Consider the following 21,924-nt stretch of genomic DNA (forward strand, 5'->3'; position numbering starts at 1 on the left):
CACTATCTGCTACGCTGGCCGCAGTCCAAGAGTGAGAATAAGTGCTGTGTTCACACAAGTGTAGGAAAAAGAGACTACAACTAACACACGCTTTATTTACTTGATTGAAAGTCACGGCACGTACAAGGTGTACTAGCGTGGACCTCAGTGAGTTGTAGCTGGGTTTTCTGTGCTCGAGGTCACCCCACTGCCGCCGTTGCCGTTGGCTGGTTTTCTTTGAGGATCAAGGTGGGTACTTTCATATAAAATCTTATTTTTAATTCCTTCTCTGGCCATTCTTTCCTGGATTCTTAGCTTTGCATAATTATACCTACAGTGGAACCTTGTAAGAAAAGAACAGGAGTTAAGTCTTTCTTCATAGAAAGTTCTTCTAGAGACAAGTGTGATGTCTGTAGTAACAAAATTCAAGAGGCCTTACAGACGACTATTCCAAGACTGAAAATACCACCATTCTAATTCGGAGTACTGTTTGTGGGGGGTAGTTTGATGTCAAGAATACCTATGAGCACATTATTATTAAGGTATGCTTTACATAAAATGAGGACTTTCATGACCTTTAGCTTAGTTTTACTTGTAGAACCTCGAATGTATGATGTACTCTGGGTCCTCTGGGTCTGGCTCCCCCCGCCCCCCTTAAGAAAACCCATCATCAGATTCACGCATGTGTTGTGCCAGTAGTTGTGAACACACTCTTAAAGTAGCATTTTCAGCTGTGATGCCATAAGCCGGAAGTGAGCGTGGAAAAGGTTGAGGCCTTCCCTAAAGTACAAGTCGTAACTTGGTGTTGACGGAATGTCCTGCATTCGTCTGTTCATCTGACGAATGGTATAAAACGCGTCTACATACGCACATTTAAAAGATACAAAGGCACAGGGGTGGGGGGAGTCTTCTAGTGGGAGGTGGCTCAGAAAAGAGCATGTGCTTGAACTGGAGAAACCTATCACCATCCTGGATATTCTGGAATTACTTAGTACACATACCAGCATCCTAATGTCACCAAGATAAATCCTCCTACTCCAACATCACATGATCTTCTAATCCTACCTGTCAAAAAGCATAACATGACCATTGTAATTAAACATTACATACTAGTCCATCTGGGAAATGTTCACACGTAGAGAAAAACAGATACTCACTAGTTAACAAAAAATGTCCAAGGCCAGCCACAACAGATCCTAATGAACCATATAATACTGAATCTCGTGCACAGGGGATGTTCTCGACATCCAAAATTCCTAGGAGCTTGAAGGTCTAGGATAAAATAGAAAAGAACCTGGATTGAACAAAATATTTTATTTCTGGGTGGTTTGGCAAAGATTAAAAACTCTAGGCTATGTGCTTGTGTGACAACCGTGAACCCACTTACCATCTTTGGTCATCGGGCTTTGGCCTACAGTCTGAATCTCTAAATGTGGGAAACCTGGAGAATCTGATCAGAAAACCCCATTACAACAGGACAACTTAAACGTCTAAACGAATTAAAGTATGGTGTTAATACCACAATTTGCCGATTGACTGATTTGGAAATAAGAGCGTCCGTCACTCTGATCATTGATCATTTAAACATCAATGAAATTATCTGGTGATCACTGAAATTAAGCGACACTTTGCTTCCCATACCTCAGGAAGCACAGAATGGTAAAAGTAAATACTCAGCCGCGCTCGCTTATGAGACTATAGTGCCGTTTGTTTTAAAGTCAACAAGGACTTCGGATTATACTGGTATCAGGTGAACATCAGTTTTGTTCATGAAAGTATTTCACGTGAAGATAAACGTGCACTATTTCTTGGTCTGTTTCCTTGCCTGTGATAAGAAATCGTGCTGGACTGTATTTGAGTCTTTGTTGATAGCACACGGCACCGAGGGGCGGGGGAGGCGTCATGGGGAAAGCCGTGGAAACGTGCAGGTGGGTTTCTCTGTCAGCTCTGCCACCGACTTCTACAGCCTGTGGGATATATGTGTATTCTTTAATGTCTGTGGCCCTCGATCTATAATGAAAGGCATCAGGCTAGGAGATGATTTAAGTTCCTTCGGGTGCTAAGATGAACCTTGCCTTCTTTTTCTACAGTCTGCATGGATGTATGGACTTGCTCTTCCTGATTAAAAAACATACTGCTCAGCTTAGCCTCACATGCTTAGTGTGAATATCCAATGGAACTCGATTTTCGGGGTTCAGGGAAGGCAGGACACAATTTTTTTTTTTTAAGTCACACTTGCTTCACTCTGGCATGCCTACGTAAGAAGGACTTAGAAAACAATGAGACGGTTTCCTAAAACTTGAGTAAATGCAAGTTTTCGGTAACAAACTTTGAAAAAAGGAAGCAGACTTGTCCATATAAAGGTTCCAGTCATGGGGGTGCCTGGGTGGCTCAGTTGGTTAAGTGTCCCGACCTTGGCTCAGGTCTGATTGAGTCTGAGCCCCACATCAGGCTGTCTGCTGTCAGCCCTGCAGCTGTCACTGCCGAGCCCACTTCAGATCCTTTGTCCCCGGCTCTCTGCCCCTCCCCCACTCGCGTTCTCTCTCAAAAATAAACATTTAAAAAAATAAAGGTTTCAGTTATGGGGCACCTGGGGTGGCTCAGCTAAGTGTCTGACCCTTGATTTCGGCGCAGGTCGTGATCCCAGGGTCACGGATGGAGCCCCGCATCCAGCCCTGCACGGACAGCACAGCCTGCTTGCGATTCTCTCCTCCCCCAATGTGTGTGTGCACACGCATGCTCTCTTAGTAAATATTTTAAAAAGTTTCAGTGAATAATTTGTGAACAGCATGGTGTGAGGCAGGATTCTGTAGGAGGAGGGAAAAGATCGGAAGGAATGGGAAAAGGGCAGTAAATGGCAAATCAGATTAAAGGTTGAATTATGAAGATACTCTCGTTTGTATTTCCTCCTGTGTTTGCTGCTTTGGCTCAAGCTGCTGCCAGGCAAGAAGTGTGATTTGGTTCACAATAAAGCTGAAATTATGTATCTTCTTGATTATCCCATTTTCTTCTCTCTCCCCTGTTCCCCCATCCCAGACACACACCCCTAATGCTGCTTGGTGGATAATTGTAAAAGCTCTTCAGTACAAACTTAATACGCCCCTGTGTTTTCAAAGAGGTTGACTCTGTTTCTAGCAGTTCATTTGATTTAGGAAAACTCCGCTTGTCCCCCATCAGCTCAAAAAGCCAAGGGGGACAGAACAGTCATGGCAGGTGGGGAGGGTATGAGCTGCTCTGCAGACAGGGCTCCCCACTGCAGTCCAGGGCTAATGCCTTCGTCTTCAGACCGGCCCATTTACCTAGGGGAAGACCAGAAGGGGTGGTTTGTGCCCATTTTCTCAGGTCTGCCACAGGGTAGGAAGTCACTATGGCTTGCACGTTTGGGCAGAGACGTCCTAAGAATAAAAGGAACGATCGCGTTGGCCACTGCACACATCACTCTATGAATGGCTTTTTTCATGTGGATTCCCTTCCACGCCTGAGTCCTACCGGGCAGCATCTGCAGACGAAACGTTTCTGGGGGTACTTAGGCAAATTGCTACCAACCTTGCCAAATATCTGAAATAGCACTAAGTCAGCTAGGAAACTTACCTTTTTTCAGTTTAGAGGTTTTCAAATCTGCCCTCAGATTCTGGGATGGGCCGTGGAGATCTAGGTTTAGAAAGTTTCAGGGTCCCCCCCCTTCTATGAATCTTACCAGATCAGGGACAGCTTTTAGATACTGTTAAGAAAAGTAAATGTTAAAAAGGGAGGTGATTCAAAATTTAAAAGACCCCTTAAAAGAAGTTACATCTACTTTATAAAATGGAATCTTCTAGAAAACCAACATGTGGCTACTGGCCAAGGATGCTGCTGCCAAACATTCCACACTACATTTATCAGCACCACATCCAACAAAACTGGTCTGTGCTAAAGTTAAGAAACCAACACTGGTCTAATTAAACAACAGTAATTTAGAGCTGGGGCAGTTGTCGTCCTTCCAGGCCCTTTACATTCCTTGTCACAACCTCTCAATGTGAGGAGACCTCTGAGCCTGGCTGTGACCTGCTGCAGAGAGGTCAGAGAGGACGTGGAAGTAAGTCTGCCTGACCCCCAAAGCTTGTCCTACCCACTATCCCTTAACCCTTTCTTTTGTTTTCATAAATGAAATGGGGGGACGTTTTCCAAAGGTCACACATCTCGGGAGTAAGTACTAAGTACAGATAGGCAGTTTGTATCAAAACTGGGTAAGAGTGCACAGACTTCTTTTAAGAGCCCAATCTTCCCTTCACTGGTAGAGAATTCTCAGCTTCCCAGTAAAGCTGGAGTTTAGACTGATTGCTTAAAAGCAAGTATAGGAAAATTAATGAAAAACCAGTCTTAAGCACATAGAACGCTTTTAGAAAGCACACTGAATTGTAAGGCTCAGAAATGTAAATTAAAAGGCTCAAGCCGTAAGTCCCTTTGGAGTACTATTTATGTTAAGATTTTTTTAAAAAACGGACACTCTTCTGCCCAACGTGGGGCTCGAACTCACGACCCCAAGATCAAGTGTTTACATGCTCTACTGACTGAATCAGCCAGGTGCCCCATAAAAATTTTAAGCTTAGATTTGGAAAAGCAGCTTTTGCAGCTCACCTTGATGGAATTGGGGATGCTCAAAAGATTTCTAAGCCAGCATGCCAGTTTAATAATTTATAGGAAATAGACTGAACTATAGAGGCACCCCATTTCCCACCGCATCAAGGGCCGGTACATACTTTCCTCCCGATGCACCGGATGAAATGGGTGCCTTCCTATTTCAAACCAGTCCTAACTGCAGTGGGTTCCTCCTGACCACTCAAAAATGGTGCAAATGTGGTTACCCCTTCATTTGCACCATTATTTTTCCTCTCCGGGCTAAAAACAAAACCCCTCCTCTCTTGACACCCCTCTCCCCAACAAGCCGCCTAAGGTACAATCCCATTTTTCTGCTCCCTCTCACCGCAAAGCTAAAGTTAACCTCCCCTCCCTTTAACTCACTTCAAAGAGCATTTATCCCTATGCTGCACGGCAGAAGCCTGCGTGAGACACCATAAAACCCGCCGTACTCCCATCAGCGCACCTGGCACGGGCCACCGTTTTGTTTTCAAAACGCTTTCCTTGGCTTCAGATGGGAGGGACAGTGCCTCCTGGTTTTCTCTACCTTGCTGGCCGTTCTGGCAGTTCTGCTGTTCCCTCCTCCGATGACCTCTCGCACTGCCCTTCGCCGCTCCCAAATGTAGGCTACCAATTAAATGCCATTTGCCTGATGGCGACTCCCATATTTGTAAATCACGCCTAACCTCTCCCAAGCTTTCGTTTCCCCATTCATCTGTCTAGCGATGCCTTGTGTATGTCAGAGAAGCACCTTGAAATTAATACTTCCAAATTAGAATTACTTCTCAGGCATCACTCCTCCACCAATTTGTGGACCAAAAAACCTAGGCGCCATCATCCTTGAATCCTTCATCAAACCCATGTCCAATGTGTTGGCAAGTCTGGGACATACCTGAACCAAACACATCCTGAACTAAATTCACCTCCGCTGCTCCTACCAGACTACCATCATCCCTCATGGTATCTTCACAGACCATCGTCCTTTTAAATCCCTCCATGCCTTCCTTACTACTGTCGTGAAGGCCCCCACTCTCTCTCATCCTCTGGTCTAGGTACACCGACCCAGATGGTTCTTCCTTAGCACACACTGCCCTTCTTCTCCTGGATCTTTGCATGGTTGAGTCAGTAGCTAAAATTCTGGTTTCCCTTTTGTCTGAGTCCTGCAGCACCACGGAAGTTCCACAAGGAACATTTTGCCTGTTTTGATCAAGGCTGTGTCTTTAGCACCAAGTGCCTAATACTCAGTAGGTACTCTGTAAATACTTTTTGAATGGGGTGATAAATTCAGAATTTACCTACAGTGCTTTCCTGGTAGGCCAGTACCAAATTTTGTATTTTAAAGTTTCCTGGAGAGCAAAGAAAGGGGGCAGAGAGTTTTTAAGGGTTAGTTCTATCAGCTTGATTAACTCCCATTTCTATCTTAGGTTTGCTGATGCTAATAATCCCTAGATTACACTGGAATGATCACTGAATAATTCTTTAAAAAGAACTGCAGGCTTCCTTTTCTGACATCACCCTGGGCTACTAATTCAGTCACAGCTTATGCTACATAAATTTTGTAATCTCTTTGTATGAGCTTTGATAGGTACTAGTGTTTTATGAGTAAGCTTTCCCCCCCCCCTCCCAACCTTGCCACATAAATCTGGTAGTGTTCAGTTTTGCGGCTTGTACCTAAGCCTTCTTTTCACCAACTACAGTATTTTGTTTTACTAATGATGGACCAATTAAATAGGTCAATAGTATATTTTCCATTAAGTTTTTAAATTTTCAATGGCTAAACCATACTTTGCACCCTTAAATGATAGCAGTCATCTGTCAAAGGTAACAAACAGAGGGATAAAAGCCCTACTTGAGATGCCAGTGTTTACAGTTATGGTGCCTCTTGAAATAAACAACTTTTAAATTGGGGTACTTTTGGTTACATGACGTATACTCCAAATGGTATATGAGGCATTAAAAAAAAAAAGGCACTGATAGTGTAGAAACTGACAAATATGTTTTGATATTCAATATGGAAATATCCAACATTTGTTCATATTAAACCATCTGATGACCTGAGCCAAATTTAACGGAAAAAAATCCCCAGAGAAGCAGTAACTGAAGTAGCAAAATTTCCAAGCTGAGCAGAGACTATCCTAAAACTGTAGATTAGGACCGTTCTGGCACACAGTAGGTCTTGCGTATTTGTTCATTATTGGCCCAAAGTGAGCATCTCTACAAGCTCTCTACTGAAAAAAATGTTTTCTCTTCCATTTTCTGAACATCCGTTATTCGCTCAGCACTGAGGATATATAAATTGGGTTCCCTGAAGGAGCCCAAGAGGAAGACGACATAAATGATGAACATCAGTATCATGAGTGCGGGAATGATGTAGCTAAGGGGAAGGTGCCGGGGAGATGGGGACAGAGGCATTTCCGTCTGCTTTGGGAGTCAGGAGGCCCTTTAGGAGAAACCGCCCTCCTTTTTCCAAGCCCCCTGTGTCTATCTAGAGCCTCGGTAGCTTTGTGCAATTGGAAGGGAGAGGAATCCACACACGCTGCACGGGTTAGGGGCTACGTGAGGGCTTTGTACTACAGGCCACGGAATTCGGTTTTTATCCTGGGAGCAACGCGCCGCAGCGACTGCATCTTCGCAGACGTGAAATGGTGCAGTTTGCAGGTGAGCGCACGCAAACGGGGAAAAGCTCAGTCTTCACCCGCCCTCCGCCCGCTGGTGCGCAGCGGTTCCCCGGAAATCTAACCAAGTTTCCCTTCCCTCGGCACTCCGGGGTCCCCGTGTGTCGTGCTCAGGACACAATCTCCAAGACCAGGCACCGGTGCTCGGGGAGCGCGCAAACGCTCTTCAACCGCGACCAGCACATGGCGGTGCAGGGCCCCCGGGCGGCTACCGCGCTCCTTCAGTGCCGCCAGCCCGTGTCACGGTCACTGCCGGTTGCCGCTCGTCCCCTCCGCCCCCGAGTCCCGGGACACTTTCGTCAGGACCGCTGCGGCTAGAAATGTCGGGGCCGGGGACGGTAACTCTCCGGAACCCGCGTCCCGGCGGGTGACCTCCCCCCACCGCCGGCCCCCGGCCCCCGGCCCCCGGCCCCCGGCCCGCGCGCCCTTTTACCTTCCCCTTGGCGGGCTCGCCGGGCTCCGGCGCGGCGGCCATGGCCTTCCGGAGGGCGCCCTGCGCCCCGCCCCGCCCGCGCCGCGAGCGGAAGCCCCCTCCCCCCCCAGCCCCGCCCCCGCGCGCCGGCCGCCATTTTAGGGCAGGTTTCTGCCGTCTCCGCAGTGGCCGCGCAGGGCCGCCGCCTGGGTTGGGGGCCGTCTCCTTGTTCAACCGAGGCGGGTGACGCCTTCTCCACACGGGGGTCTCCGCAGTCCGGGGGGCCGGGGCCGTGAGAGAAGGAGGGCTCGTGAAACAGCCCTGCACTGGGATCCTCGGCGGGGCGGGGGCAAATACAAACCCTGGCCCCTCGAGGCTGCGCCGCTTCCCGCCCCAAGCCCCCTCCTTCCGCCCCGACCGCCATTTCTAACCGTCGGCCGCCGGGCGCGCGCGCGCGCGAGTGCCTGGGTGCCTGGCGCGCGCGCGCGAAGCGGGTCCGCGGCGCGGAGAGCGGGCGCGCCCGCCCGCCGCTTTGTCCTGCGCGCGGGCCCCGCGGCCGGGTCGGCGGCCTAGCCCGCCCCCAGCCCTGGCCCACGGCCCGGAGTCGGCCCGCGCTCGCTCGCGGACCGCGGCCCCTGAGTGTCCTTTGTCCTTCCGGCCCTAGGACTAGCCATGGCTGCCGCGGGCAGCTCCACCCAGCGCCGGCGGCCGTGTAGCCCCCAGCCGCCCGGCCCACTGCACTCCGCGTCCCACGCCCGCCCCGCCGCCTCCCCTATTAGTTCCACGACTTAACGGCTTTAAAAGAGCGCCGCCCGCCTCGCCCGAAGGAGACTGGGGACAAAATGGAGGGAGCGGTCGTGGGCGGACGTGCGTCAGGGCGCCCGGGCCCGAGCGCGGCGGAAGAGGCCGGGCGGTGCCCCCTTCCCGGGCCTCCCGTCCGCCCGCTGGCGACTGCCCCGCCGGGGCCGCGCGCCTCCCGCCCGGTGCCCTTGCAAGTGCGCTCCTGGGCACGCGTGTACGCGGCGGGCAGTCGGCGGTCCCTGTCGCCCCGTTCCGGCTCCTGACCTCGTCCCCACCGTCGCCCGACCCCTTTCTGCAGTCCCCGTGCCACGCGCGGTGGATGGGGACAGCTCTGCGTGCCACCCGAGCTCTGGGTGGACTCGGACAGTTACACCGCCTACTGCTGTAGTAGGTGTTGGGCAGTGGGAGAACAGCCCCGCACCCCTGCATCCCGCCACGTGGGGGTTCTCTCCTGCAACCGTCGAGCTAATTGTGCTTTGAACTCTTGGTCTGGAAGGTCCTGTTTCGGGGTAGTAATATTCCATAAACGAGGAGGAATCTTTTGAAGTAATTCCTAGTATTGTTGAAAACGAAGGCGAACTGGAAAAGTACCAGGTGAAACACATAAGCGCTGCTATTTTATTTTTACTGTGACTTGGAAAATTGTAAACTTATGTAAAAACTGTAAACTCATGGTCTTTGGAAAGCATTATTGTTTCTTTATACTAAAAATGGCATTTTCACAAAAATTGCGTAATACTTGCAAGTTGTATTATCCTCTCCAAACAATATGCCCCCCCCCCAAGTTTACAGGGTAAGACTGAAAAGTAAACATTTTTTTCCACTCTCCCCCCTCCTTTCTCCCCTAAGGTGAACTCACCGGTTTGATGTGTCAGTTTCCAACTGTCCTTTTTTCCTTTACTAAAACAACATGGGAATTTAGCATAAAAAGCGGAAGTCTCTCCGTGCCCTACCTGCCCACCCTACACGCCTACTTGTGTGTATGTATATGATACACAGATCTAATTACTCACTATGTAATTTGCATTCAATAGTTTACTTTTTACCATTTAACACTAAGTTGGAAACTTTTTCAGGTAAGTACCTATAGATTTTCTCATTCGTTTTAAAGGCTGCTCATCAATCCTTTCATCAAACCTCATTTTCCTTCTGAGTGACAGGAAATTTGTTTCTGTTTTTGTTTATTCACTAATCCAAAAAAAAGTGCTTCAGTGCATCTTTATACTTATATTTTTGTGCACATGTTCAAGTATTTTAGTCGGATGGATTTCTGGAAGTGGCTTGATTGGAAGGGGTGTGACATTAAAAAATTGAGGGGCGCGCCTGGGTGCCTCAGTCTGTTAAGTGTCCGACTTTGGCTCAGGTCATGATCTTGAGGTTCAGGGTTTGAGGGGTGGGGGGTGGAGCTCTGTGCTGACAGCTCAGAGCCTGGAGCCTGCTTCAGATTCTGGGTCTCCCTCTCGCTCTGCCCCTCCCCTACTTGCGCTCTGTCTCTGTCTCCCAAAAATGAATAAAGGTTAAAAAAAAAAAAAACAACTGACCACCTGGGGTGCCTGGATGGGGCGGTCGGTTAAACGTCTGACTCTTGGTTTTGGTTGAGGTCACGATCACATGGTTCCTGAGTTCGAGGCCAGCCTCTGGCTCTGCACTGACCCTGTGGAGCCTGCTTGTGATTCTCCCTCTTTGTCCCTCCCCCACTCGCACCGTCTGTCTCTCTCAAAATAAATAAAGAAACTTAAAAAATTGAATACCTACTGCTAAAGTGTCCTCCAGAATACTAGCAGTTTCCATTCCCAGTAAACACTGTGTTGGAGAGCCTGTTTCCTCACAACCTTTTTAACACTACATGTTATGTATTAAAATTTCTGCTGATGTGATGGGTGAAAAAGTGGGGTCTTCCTGCTTAAACTATCTTAAACTTACTGCTTAAACTTTGAGCATTCTTTCAAATGTTTGTTGGTTATTCTTTTTCCAAGAACTAACTTTGTATATAGGTTTTGCACATTAAAAATTGTGTTTGTATATGTGATTTTCTTACTAGTTTATAGCAGTTCCTTAAAATGTTGGCTTTAATTCATAGTAAAGTTATTTCCACTTCACTTCTTAATTTTGTTTCTGGACACTTCATTTCTTTTAACTTTTTTTTAAAAAATGGAGTGTAATCTGTCAATATTTTCTTTTATGGCTTTTGATCTTGCGTCTTGCTTACATAAGCCTTGACTCCCATAATTAAAAAATACTCCCATAATTTTGAAAATAATCTTCATGTGCTCCCTTCTCATTAATAATTTTGATCATTTAATATTATTATTTCTTAAAAGACAAGCTTTTGGCATTAGTAACCACTTTTTTTTAATCTATCTTATTTTTTATTTTGCATTTTTTCTGTTTACCTGGTATCTATTTTTTAAATTTTATTTTAGAGGGAGAGAGAGAGAGAGAGAGGAGAGAGAGGAGGAGAGGAATGAGTGGGGCAGGGGCAGAGGGAGAGAGAAAGGGGAGAGAGAGAGAGACTTTATTTAGGCTCCGAGTTGACCGTGCTCAATGACGACTGAGTGTGTCTGTGAAGGGCTCAATTCCACAACCCTGGGATCATGAACTGAGCTGAAATCAAGAGTCAGACGCTCAATCGACAGCCACCCATGTGCCCCTGTTGTTTTTAACACAAAATTTTTTTTCCCCAGCTTTTTGAATTGACTGCCTTAGTTCACTTTTGGTTTCTAATGAATATATTTAAGGCTATAAAATTTGCTCTGAGAATCATTTTATCCCATGGTATGTCATAGATTTTGAGAGGTAATGTTATTACATTTTTTTTTCTTAAATTTTTAATAGTTTCAGCTTTTATTTCTTTACAAGTAAATAAGTGTGGATAAAGTTTTGGAATTCGCTTTTAGTTTTTTGGTTTTGTTTTGTTTTACACTGTGTCACGTGTATTTCTATTTTTTGTGATTTATCCATTTGTGTGTGGTGTTACCCTAAGAGATTATTTTGTGGCATGTTCCATAGGCATTTGAAAACAGTGTGTGTTCCTATATTAGTACCATGTTAAGGTTATTAGTTATAATAGTATAATATATATATTATAAATATATGGATATATAAATATAAACTCCGTAACATAAAATTAAGTTTATTATCATTCAAGCCATATTTTTGTTATGGCAAGGGTTTTTTTCATTCCAAGTAACAGACTCTGACTCTAGTTAGCTTAAACAAGAAAGAAATGTACTGGAGGGGCCCCGGATGGCTCAGTGGGTTAAGTGTCCAACTTTGGCTCAGGTCACGATCCATGGGCGGTGAGTTCGAGCCCGCGTAGGGCTCTGTGCTGAATGCTCACTGAGCCTGGAGCCTGCTTCACATTCTGGTCTCCCTCCCTCTCTGCTCCTCCCCCGCCTCAAAAAGAAATAAACATTAAGCAAAAAGGTGTACTGGGAAGGTGTGAGAAAGTCACTGAATGGATAAAAGTTGAGCCAGGTGTTGAAAACGATGGCATCCAGTCCAGGTCTCAGTGACAAGAAATAAAGGAGCGACTCTCAGGGCAACACGATGCCAGATCTGTTCAGTCTCCTTCCCACCGCGTGGTGCTTTGCTTGCCAACCGTGCTGGCTGTTGCAAGTCTCCGTGTTTGTCTGGCATGGATGCAGAATATCGTTGGGAATATCGTTTTAGGGGGTTAGCAGGGCTGTGCTAGCGAAGGTTTGAGGTTTCCTCTTAGGCTTCTGGGGGTTTATTTTATTTTGTTTTGTTTTGTTTTGTTTTATTTTATATTTATTATTTATTTTTTTGAGTGGTGGGGTTGTTTTTAAATCAGGTCTACTGGGTTTAATAATCAATCCGATTCCCAGCGCCCCTCTGTCTCATCTGGAAATGCCTTACTGTCCTGGTCCTCTACTGGTGCATTCTCCTGTCTTTCCAGCAGAAATTGCCGATTTATTTTTATATTCTTTTCATCATTTCAATAGGTTTTAAGGAAGGGGACAGCGGTCTAAAAAGTTGTGTTGTCAAGACCTTATAACCAGAAGTCTGAATTTTCCTCCTTCTTCGTCTATTTGTGTGTCTGTGCATGGATGTGTGTGTGCATATGTGCACACGAGCTGTGTGCAAGCCTTAATGGAGTCAGAAAGAAAAGCAGCTGTTTTCTGCCCTAATTTACTCGGAAGTGTCTGTTCTGTACCCCACAGACAGGGCCTTTGTCTCTTTTGGCTCGTTATTCTGATAGTTACCTTCATATTTCTTTTTGAATTAAAAAATTTTTTTAATGTTTATTTTTTGAGAGAGAGACAGAGAGAGTGTGAGCAGGGGAGGGACAGAGAAGAGAGGGAGACACAGATCCGAAGCGGGCTCCAGGCTCCGAGCTGTCATGCACAGAGCCCGACACAGGGTTTTGAACTCAAGGACCTCGAGATCATGACCCGAGCTGAAGTCGGAGGCTCAACTGACTGAGCCACCCAGGCGCCCCTTCCCTTCATATTTCTAAATAAAGGACTTATTCTTTTATTTCTTGATTTTTCACTTTTAGGCATTGTCTACAGATAGTGACAACTTAGCTCTGTTTTCTACCCCTTCCCCCCCTCCTCTCAACATGGGGCATCACATTTTGCAGTGTTAAACCCGCACTCCGTGTGGACATTGCCACGACAATGTAAATGTTTGTAGCTAAGCCACGCGGAGTCATAGGATTCCATTTCTTTTCTTGTAGAACTTTTTTTTGGGCAGGGGGAGGGATTTAGTAATTGCTGTATTTGTGCGTTTGCTTAATTTTCTTGGAGCTAGGTCTTACTGGCTCTTTTTTTTTTTTTTTTGCATAAGAAATTATCTGAATTATACCATATAATTCCCATTTGGTTCTTGGGACCAATTGATAGTATATGTGCATTGTTAATGACTCTTGAGACCACTCATGGGCACCTCTTGCCAAATCTGTTCAGTGACTTCATGCTGGTAGCTTAATTTGGCTATTTTTGAGAGCATCTGGGTGCCTCAGTCAATTGAGTCCCCTCTTGATTTCGGCTCAGGTCCTGATTCCAGGGTTGTGAGATCGAGCCCCCAGTCAGGCTCTGTGCTCACAGCAGAGCCTGCTTGGGATTCTCTCTCTCCCTCTCTCTCTCTCTGCCCCTCCACTGCTCTCTCTCTCTCTCTCCCTCTCTTAAAAAAAAAAAGTCAATAGTGGGAGTATTTCTGCCATTGAAATCAACAAATGCTACAAATCAGGGCTTTTTCTTTCTTTTTTCTCTTCAGAGAGGTGGTTTTGCCAATACTACTGAATGCACCTATCACTAACATTTCTCTCAAAATTCTCCAGTAGAGTTATCAAATTCCCACAGTAGAGTCAAACACATTGTATTACCTGCCTGCCAGGTTTTTCTTTGAAGACCTCTCTCCTGGAGATTTTCTCTCTGTGGTCCAGTCCAGAATGGCTGCTTTCTAGGACGGATTCCCAACCATCCTCCTGGAGACTCTCACCACCTCTCGCCTGTGCTGGGTCACCTGCTTCGTCATTCCTCATCTTCCTCTTTCTTAGCTTCCTCGCTCATTTTGGAGGATGGCATCCTCTAGGCGCTTCCTGGGAAAAGGCTGCGTAGAAGATAAACATTTTGGGGTCACCATGCCCCCGGATATGTTTTTCTCCTGTCAACTTTTTTTATTAAAATAAAAATTTTTTTAACGTTTTATTTATTTTTGAGACAGGGAGAGACAGAGCATGAATAGGGGAGGGTCAGAGAGAGGGAGACACAGAATCCGAAACAGGCTCCAGGCTCTGAGCTGTCAGCACAGAGCCAGACGCGGGGCTCGAACTCACGGGCCGCGAGATCATGACCTGAGCCGAAGTCGGCCGCTTAACCGACTGAGCCACCCAGGCGCCTCTCTCCTGTCAACTTTGATTGATATTTTGATCCAACTGCATTTCTAGAATGATTCTCCCACTAGAATTATTATCCTTCCTCGAGATAAATCAATCTCCTATGTCATCGTAATGCCGTTATCGCACCTAAGGAAAATGAGCAATAATTCCGTGATTCATCTAGCATGTAGTGCATATTCAAAGTTCCCTGGTTGTTCAGAGAAGTTTTTCCAATTGCCCACGCTTTTGGTTTTTGTTTTCAAACAAGATCCGGTACTGCATTTGACTGTTACATCTCATTAGTCTTTGTCAAGGACGGTCTCCCCATCTTATTTTTTCTGATAACACTGAATGTTTGGAAACTAAGCCAGTTGTTTTGCAGAACGTCCCACATTCTGGATTGTTCTCGTGGTATCATTAACTTGTCTACTTACTATCACCTTTATTTTCTGTAAACTGGAAGTTAAGTCCAGGACTTCGCTCTCCAGTATGGCAGGCATTGCGCAACTAATGCTAATGCAAGTGAGAAACTGAATTTTAATTTAAGTTGAAATAATTTGAATCTAAAACTCATGCTCCATTTCATTGTTGGAAAAATGTTAAGTGTGCTTGGAAAAACTTAGGTATGCAAATCTCCTTTTTCAGTGGTAAATTTTATGAAATCTAAATACAGATCAAGCATTTCCAATGAAAACTCATCATCTGAATTGAAATGTGCTTTAAAAAATTTTTTTAAATGTTTTTTTATTTATTTTTGAGACAGAGAGAGACAGAGCATGAACAGGGGAGGGGCAGGGAGAGAGGGAGATGCAGAATCTGAAGCAGGCTCCAGGCTCTGAGCTGTCAGCACAGAGCCCGACGCGGGGCTCGAACTCACAGACTGTGAGATCGTGACCTGAGCTGAAGTCGGATGCTTAACCCACTGAGCCACCCAGGCGCCCCGAAATGTGCACACTGGATTTGAAGACTCACTACAAAAAAAGAAGGTAAAATATGAACACTAACTTTTTATATTGATTACATGTTGAAATACTAATATTTCCTATATAGATATGGGCTAAATTAAGTATTTAAATAAATTTAACCTGTGGGCTTTTTGGTTTCGTTTTTGCTTTAGATAGAACATTTATACAGAAAATTTATATTCCCATTGACACGCGTGGTCTAATAGCTTGATTAAATCCAAGTTAAACATTTTTAGTAAGAATATTTCTAGATGATGTGTATTTCAGATTGTAACCCATCGGGGGGCTCCTATGTGAGTGGTCCCACTACAGTGATGCTAACTTTGGTCCCTCGGTTAACGTGGAGACCAGGAACTCTCCATCGTAAAGATAGGCTTCCCTTTTTGCGTTTAAAAGTCTACGCAAATCTCCCCCAAATCCGTTGACCTAACGGTGTTGCCTTTTTTTTTTTTTGGATGATTTTGCCTTGAACTGATGATTACATTGGGGTTGTCAACTGGTGGTTTCCGTATTTTGCCAATCCATCTAGGTTTGTTTGCTGGAGCTCCTCCTCCCCTTTTCATAGATCTATTTGGATATGATTTTCTGTATGTATGTGTTTAATGCGTTACAATTAGATATAGACATTCTTTGTATGCTCAGTACGCTTCTGTGCACATTTCCTGCCCCAGACCTGTAATCAACCATTTCTTCAAAGAAGTCTTGTACTTTTAGTGGGGATTCAATTGCTTCTTAAAGCCACTAGGGAGGACGATTATTTAAGTATAGGGAAAATACTGATGCCGTCTTCTTCAAGATCCGTAACTAACGCTTTGTACAAGAAACCATTAGTTTCTTCACTGCACGTTTAAAACTGCATCTTGGATAGCCTTAGGTTTCAGATTTGTGAAGTGAGGCCAAAATTCCTTCCTGTGCTCCCTCTCGTCAGCGCATGCCAGGATGTCCAACTGTCCCAGGCCTGAGACGTCAGCCTCTGCTCCTTCTGGCATTCTCTTTCCCTCCAGTGTCCTCCCCCCCCCGTTTTTGTTTTTTTTTTTTAATTTCAGTTGTGTTATTATAGCTCCCCATTTTATTTTGCAAACAGTCTTTCCTGCTATATCTCCATATGAATTGGGAGATTAGTTACTTTAAAGCACACAGAAATCACCCATATTTTCCTATACATTTATTAAACATTGATGAAAGGTTATTAACCTAACATGTTAATATTCAAGCACTTCAACCTAATATAATTCCTTTCTCAACCTTTACAATGGTTTTTGTCCCACCTAAGCCAATATACATTTACATTTTGGTGTGTGTGTGCCTATGAAAACAGACACATTCCTCAAACTGACCGTAAGATAAGCCAGCATGTGGTGTCCTTCTTTCTGGGTATATTAAAATTTCACAGGTACAGTGGTTTAAGTGGGAACAAATAAGTCGATTTCCTTATGAGATAAACTAAGCATACAAAATCTAAGAAGTATTAAAGGTGCTAACGATTAACCCCATAAATCTTTCTCTCTTTCCTGTCCTTTTATTTTTATTTCTTTATTTTTTAACGATGATTTACTTTTGAGAAAGAGAGAGACAGAGCGTGAGCAGGGGAGGGACAGAGAGAGAGAGGGAGACACAGAATCCGAAGCAGGCTCCAGGCTCTGAGCTGTCAGCACAGAGCCCGACGCGGGGCTCGAACCCACGAACTATGAGATCATGACCTGAGCTGAAGCTGGAGGCTCCTATGCATGGGGCCATTCTTATTCAATAAAAGGCCCTGAGATAGAAAGATGAAAAGTGGATAGAATGCATTTTTTCTTTATCAAATTATCTACATAAACTTCCTGAAGAAGTAGAGGAGATCATTTGTGACTGTGAGTTCCGAGGTTGATCTGGCCTTGACAATAAGCTGTTTACTTCATTTATGTTCCACTTTGCGGGTCTACCATTTTGTTTGGCCCCCTATCTTTGTAACTGGGGCGAAGTGGGAGGTTCAACTGGTCTGAGAACACTTAATGTGCTCCATAAACTGTCTGAATCTAAGATTTTAATGTATTTTTCTGCCGAACACAACTGATTTCCATCTACAACTTTTTTTTTTTAAGGTAAGAAACACTAAGTCAACTGGAGAAGCATCTGTGGCCTTGAGCTATGGGACATTACTTCCCTTTAACACCGCTACTGAGAAATGTTGAACCTCACTTTGGTGTAGTCAGTGTCGGTCTTCGACAGTGAATGGATACACCGCCAGGTACACATCCTCGAGTTGGAGTCATTCCTGTAATAGGGATCTTCAATAATATATTGTTTTTGTGGATCAGGGCTCCCAAGTAGTTCGGTTTTAGCTTGGCAGTCTTTAAGTTGATTACTTTTTTCTTTTTTGTGTGTGTTATTTCTTTAAAGATTTTTAAAATGTTTATTTTTGACAGAAAGAGACACAGAGCATGAGCGAGTGGGGGAGATGCAGAGAGAGAGGGACACACAGAATCCGAAGCAGGCTCCAGGCTCCGAGCTGTCAGCACAGAGCCTTATGTGGGGTTCGAACCTGGGAACTGTGAGATCATGACCTGAGCTGAAGTCGGACGCTTAACCGACTGAGCCACCCAGGCGCCCCATAAGTTGATTCTTTTTTCTATTCAAATCTTTCAGATTGCTCCTTCCATCCATAGTTGGTATATAATCAAACGAGGCAAAGTCTTCTTTGGCAACTTCCCTATTTCATGTGGACTTTGTCGCACATATCCTCCAATTACCTGAAATGTTTTCGTCAGTCATGGGTTCTCTGAAAACTACTTTTGCACTGAATGGCTGGCAAGGGTTCCCCGCTCCGCTGTCTTCCCACAGGCAGACTCCCTGACGTGGTGTTCCATTTTGGTCATGTCCCAGTCTCCATGGCAAGCTCAACACCACGTTCCAGGGAACTTCCCAGACCACCTGAACTTGGATAAGCCCTTCCCTTCCTGAGCAGTGATATCAAATTTTGATTAAAAAAAATTTTTTTATGTTTATTTATTTTTGAGAGAGAGAGCACAAGCAGGGGAGGAGCAGAGAGAGGGAGAGACAGAATCCGAAGCAGGCTCCAGGCTCCGAGCTGTCAGCACAGAGCCCGACTCGGGGCTCGAACCCACGAACCGGAAGATCATGACCTGAGCCGCTTAAGCGATTGAGCCACCAGGCGCCCCTGAAATGTTGATATTTTACAAAATATCCGTGTGTAACAGATTGAAAATGTAAAAACCAAGACAGAACTGGTTCATCATCAATAATTTGAGAAGGACTGCTTCTGCTAGACTGGTACTTTGTGCACATAAATTTCCTGGGAGTATTGTTAAAATGCAGATTTAATTCAATAGAACAATGTAAATGTAAACAATTTGAATGGGAGTGTCTTGAATGGGAGAATGGGTAAATTAATTGTGGCGAAGTCAGCAATAACATATATATCATCAGTGCAAGTGAACTAGATTAACATCAACGTGGATGACTTTTACAATAATTTTAATATTTTTTACATAATTTGAAACAAAATGTAAACCGCACAAAGATATGTAAAGTGTTTATATAAAGCTTAAAATTATACAAAACAACACTATGCATGTAGCAATGCATATAAAGTAGTAAAAACATAAAGGTCCACCTAGAAATAATAATACCAAATTCAGGAAAATATTTCCTCTTGTGGGGAAGGAGAGGTATGTGACTGAGGACAGGCAACCAGGAAGATTCTATTCTACTTTAATTTAAAAAAAAATTTTTTTTAACGTTTATTTATTTTTGAGACAGAGAGAGCATGAACGGGGGAGGGTCAGAGAGAGAGAGAGACACAGAATCTGAAACAGGCTCCGGGCTCCGAGCTGTCAGCACAGAGCCCGACGTGGGGCTCGAACTCACGGACCGCGAGATCATGACCTGAGCCGAAGTTGGCCACTTAACTGACTGAGCCACCCAGGCGCCCCCTACTTTAATTTTTTTTTTTTTAGCATTTATTCATTTTTGAGAGACCAAGAGAGACAGAGCATGAGGGGGGAGAGGGGTAGAGGGAGGGGGAAACACAGCATATGAAGCAGGCTCCAGGCTCTGAGCTGTCAGCTCTGTCTCACAAACCACGAGATCATGACCTGAACCGAAGTCACGCTTAACTGACTGAGCCAGCCAGGCTTGTTGTATTTATGCTTTTCAGTGGCTTTAAATATTTCATTATTGGATTTAAAAAGCAATTCAAATTCATTCAATGTATGTTTACCCGACTTAAAAAAATTCCACGAAGGAAATCTCCAGTATATTCTTTCCTTTTCAAAGGTCTTGCAGGGTAAGGTCACGGAGATCTGAAAGAGGAAAAAGGGGTGGTTTTGAGAACTTTTGCTTTTTTTCTCCCCTCAGATTTGTTTAAGGCCAGTTAGAGTCCAACTCGGGTACAGAGCGCCTAATCGTCCCGCCAGCTGTCAGTAAAGAATTCCCGCACCATGACTTCCATGAACATAGTTAATCCGGCACCAGTTACATCCTGTTACTCAGGAGCTGACCACCCTCCTTCAGGCCACCACCACCTCCTGCCTAGGTGACGGGGCAGCCCCTGCTTGGTCTTTCTGCTTCCGCTCTTGACCCTCACATGGTCTTTGCCTCATGACACCCAGAGTTACTCTTTCCAAACAAATCAGAAAAGTCATTTACCTGCTCCCAACCATGACTGGCTGGCTCACCACAGTATCTGGAAAGGAGTCCACAGTCCTTAGCGTGACCTCCTTGGCCTCCATGAGCTGGTCTATCCTACCACTCTGACCTCATGTACTGCTCTCCCCTCTTGACCCTACACTCTGGGGCCCCGGCCTCCATGTTGTTTATCCGATGCACAGACTCATTCTTTTTTTTTTATTATTTATTTATTTTGTGTGAGAGAGAGAGCGGGGGAAGGGCAGAGAGAGAGGAGAGAGAGAATCCCAAGCAGGCTCAGATGTGTCGGCACAGATCCAAAAGCGGGGCTCGAACCCATGACACCATGACCTGAGCCAAAATCAAGAGTCCGATGCTCAACTGACTAAGCCACCCAGGTGCCCCAGGCTCATTCGTCTTTCAAGGCTTGGAGTGCCCTTGCCCTGCCTGGGTTTTCTCTCGGGTCTCTCCTTCCCACCATCCTGGTTGCTGCTCAAACGCACCTCCTTAAAGAGGCTTCCTCTGACCCTGCCATCTAAGGGGGCCCTCCTCACGTTGTTCTTGTCCCCTTGAGCCACTTTATTGTTCTTCTTAGCCCTGATTGTCACCAGACACTGCATTAGATCTCGGTTTATTGTCTGCCCCTCGTTAGGCTTGACCATAAGCTCTTGGAGAGCAGGGACTTAACTATTTCGTTCTCTGCTTTATCTCCAGGGCCTGGAGCAGTGCCTGGCACATAGTAAGTAGTCTGTGAATCTTTGTGGAATAAACAGATGAATGAATCAGTGCATGAGAAAGCCAGGGACTTTTGATAACCTGATGGGGCTGAGCTGGCCACATTTAATCTACTAATTGGCAATAACTCAGGAACAATCTTGACATATTTTATTACCAGTTTAGAAACCACTAGGTACTTGATCAAACATATTTGTCATTGATTATTCTTGGATCTTATGAAGTTATTAAGTAGCCCCTTTTCCCAGCATGCAGTTCAACAAGTTTGTATTATTTATTAAAAATTTTTTTTAAATGTTGATTTATTTTTGAGAGAGAGAGAGACAGAGACAGAGCGCGAGTCGGCGAGGGGCAGAGAGAGAGGGAGACACAGAATCCGAAGCAGGCTCCAGGCTCTGAGCTGTCAGCACAGAGCCCGATGCAGGGCTCGAACCCGCAAACAGTGAGATCACGACCTGAGCCGAAGTCGGGTGCCCAACCGATCTGGGGCTTCCCAGGTGCCCCGAACAAGTTTATATTAATAAGCAGGCTTTCTACATTCTCAGGAAAGAATGACCGTTTTAGTCCTCACCATGTTCTAGGCACTTCGCGTATATTATGATTTCATTTATTATCCCATGTCATTGTCCACCCCAGCAACTCTTTGAGCCAAATGTTACCGTTTTGTAAAGAAGGAATCTATGTTCAGAGAGGTTAGCTGTTTGCCCAGAGTCGCAAAGGTCCCATGATCCATACAGTCTCATGATCTACATCAAGTCGTCTATTGCATGCTTATGTGACAGTCATTAAATGCATCAATGAATGTTAGTGCCGCGAGGACTTCTGGATCCAGTTGGAGATCGACTTGGGGACTTGTCCACGCACCTCCTTAACAGGCGAGCCAGTCTAGAAGCTCACGGCCCCCTTCCACATGGCCTGTCTCTGTTCCGAGTACGTACGGCTCTTCCTGACAGTTATTTGCAGACTCCATTTGTGAACTCATCTCCTTGCTAAAATTGATTTGTTATCCTCAAATAAGTCCCTGGGTCATTCACAGCCAGACACACAGCGTGGTGAAAATTTTGAGTTGCCCAATGCGCACCTTCCCAACCGAGGTAGAACACGGTGGCATTCTGCCTTTCATTAGCTTGAATATTATAAATGTCCCTCTCGTGGTCACTTTAATGCCATGCTTTTTGACATTGCTCTGTTTTTCGTGGGTGATTTGCTCTTTAAAGTGGCCCCCGAGTGTAGTGCTGGGGTCCTGGCAACGCTCCTGAGCGCAAG

The 21,924-nt window shown here is 45.3% G+C and overlaps 1 protein-coding gene and 1 long non-coding RNA gene across 5 annotated transcripts; one reads left to right on the forward strand and one right to left on the reverse strand.

Moving 5' to 3' along the window:
* Positions 1 to 61: 61 nt before the first annotated feature.
* On the reverse strand, positions 62 to 7,759 carry LOC115505258 (cytochrome c oxidase assembly protein COX20, mitochondrial). 4 transcript variants are annotated; one of them, XM_030302760.1, is made up of 5 exons: positions 3,024 to 3,261; positions 1,367 to 1,429; positions 1,137 to 1,251; positions 981 to 1,044; positions 62 to 322 (listed from the first exon to the last, which is right to left on the reverse strand). In XM_030302760.1, exons 2-5 carry the CDS (start codon positions 1,367 to 1,369, stop codon positions 145 to 147), a joined length of 360 nt encoding a protein of 119 aa, XP_030158620.1. In that variant the 5' UTR covers positions 1,370 to 1,429; positions 3,024 to 3,261; the 3' UTR covers positions 62 to 144. The 4 variants fall into 4 exon arrangements, with proteins under 4 accessions (XP_030158620.1, XP_030158618.1, XP_030158619.1 ...); XM_030302758.1 differs by lacking the exons at positions 1,367 to 1,429; positions 3,024 to 3,261 and adding an exon at positions 7,705 to 7,759; XM_030302759.1 differs by lacking the exon at positions 3,024 to 3,261 and having other exon boundaries at positions 1,367 to 2,411.
* Positions 7,760 to 15,230: 7,471 nt separating this feature from the next.
* On the forward strand, positions 15,231 to 17,742 carry LOC115505511. The gene is made up of 3 exons (XR_003966047.1): positions 15,231 to 15,315; positions 17,379 to 17,524; positions 17,703 to 17,742. It is a non-coding gene; the product is annotated as an uncharacterized LOC115505511 (long non-coding RNA).
* Positions 17,743 to 21,924: the final 4,182 nt, after the last annotated feature.

The sequence above is a fragment of the Lynx canadensis genome, chromosome F1 (genome assembly GCF_007474595.2).
Source record: "Lynx canadensis isolate LIC74 chromosome F1, mLynCan4.pri.v2, whole genome shotgun sequence".
NCBI lineage: Eukaryota > Metazoa > Chordata > Mammalia > Carnivora > Felidae > Lynx > Lynx canadensis.

Coding starts and splice junctions, on each gene's coding strand:
- LOC115505258 (XM_030302758.1), bottom strand. CDS start 7,746: ATGGCCGCCGCGCCGGAGCCCGGCGAGCCCGCCAAGGGGAAG. Junction 1,045..1,136: donor TGGACATTTTTTGTTAACTA/GTGAGTATCTGT, acceptor GCTTTTTGACAG/GTAGGATTAGAAGATCATGT. Junction 323..980: donor TTGGTGACATTAGGATGCTG/GTATGTGTACTA, acceptor TTTTCTTACAAG/GTTCCACTGTAGGTATAATT.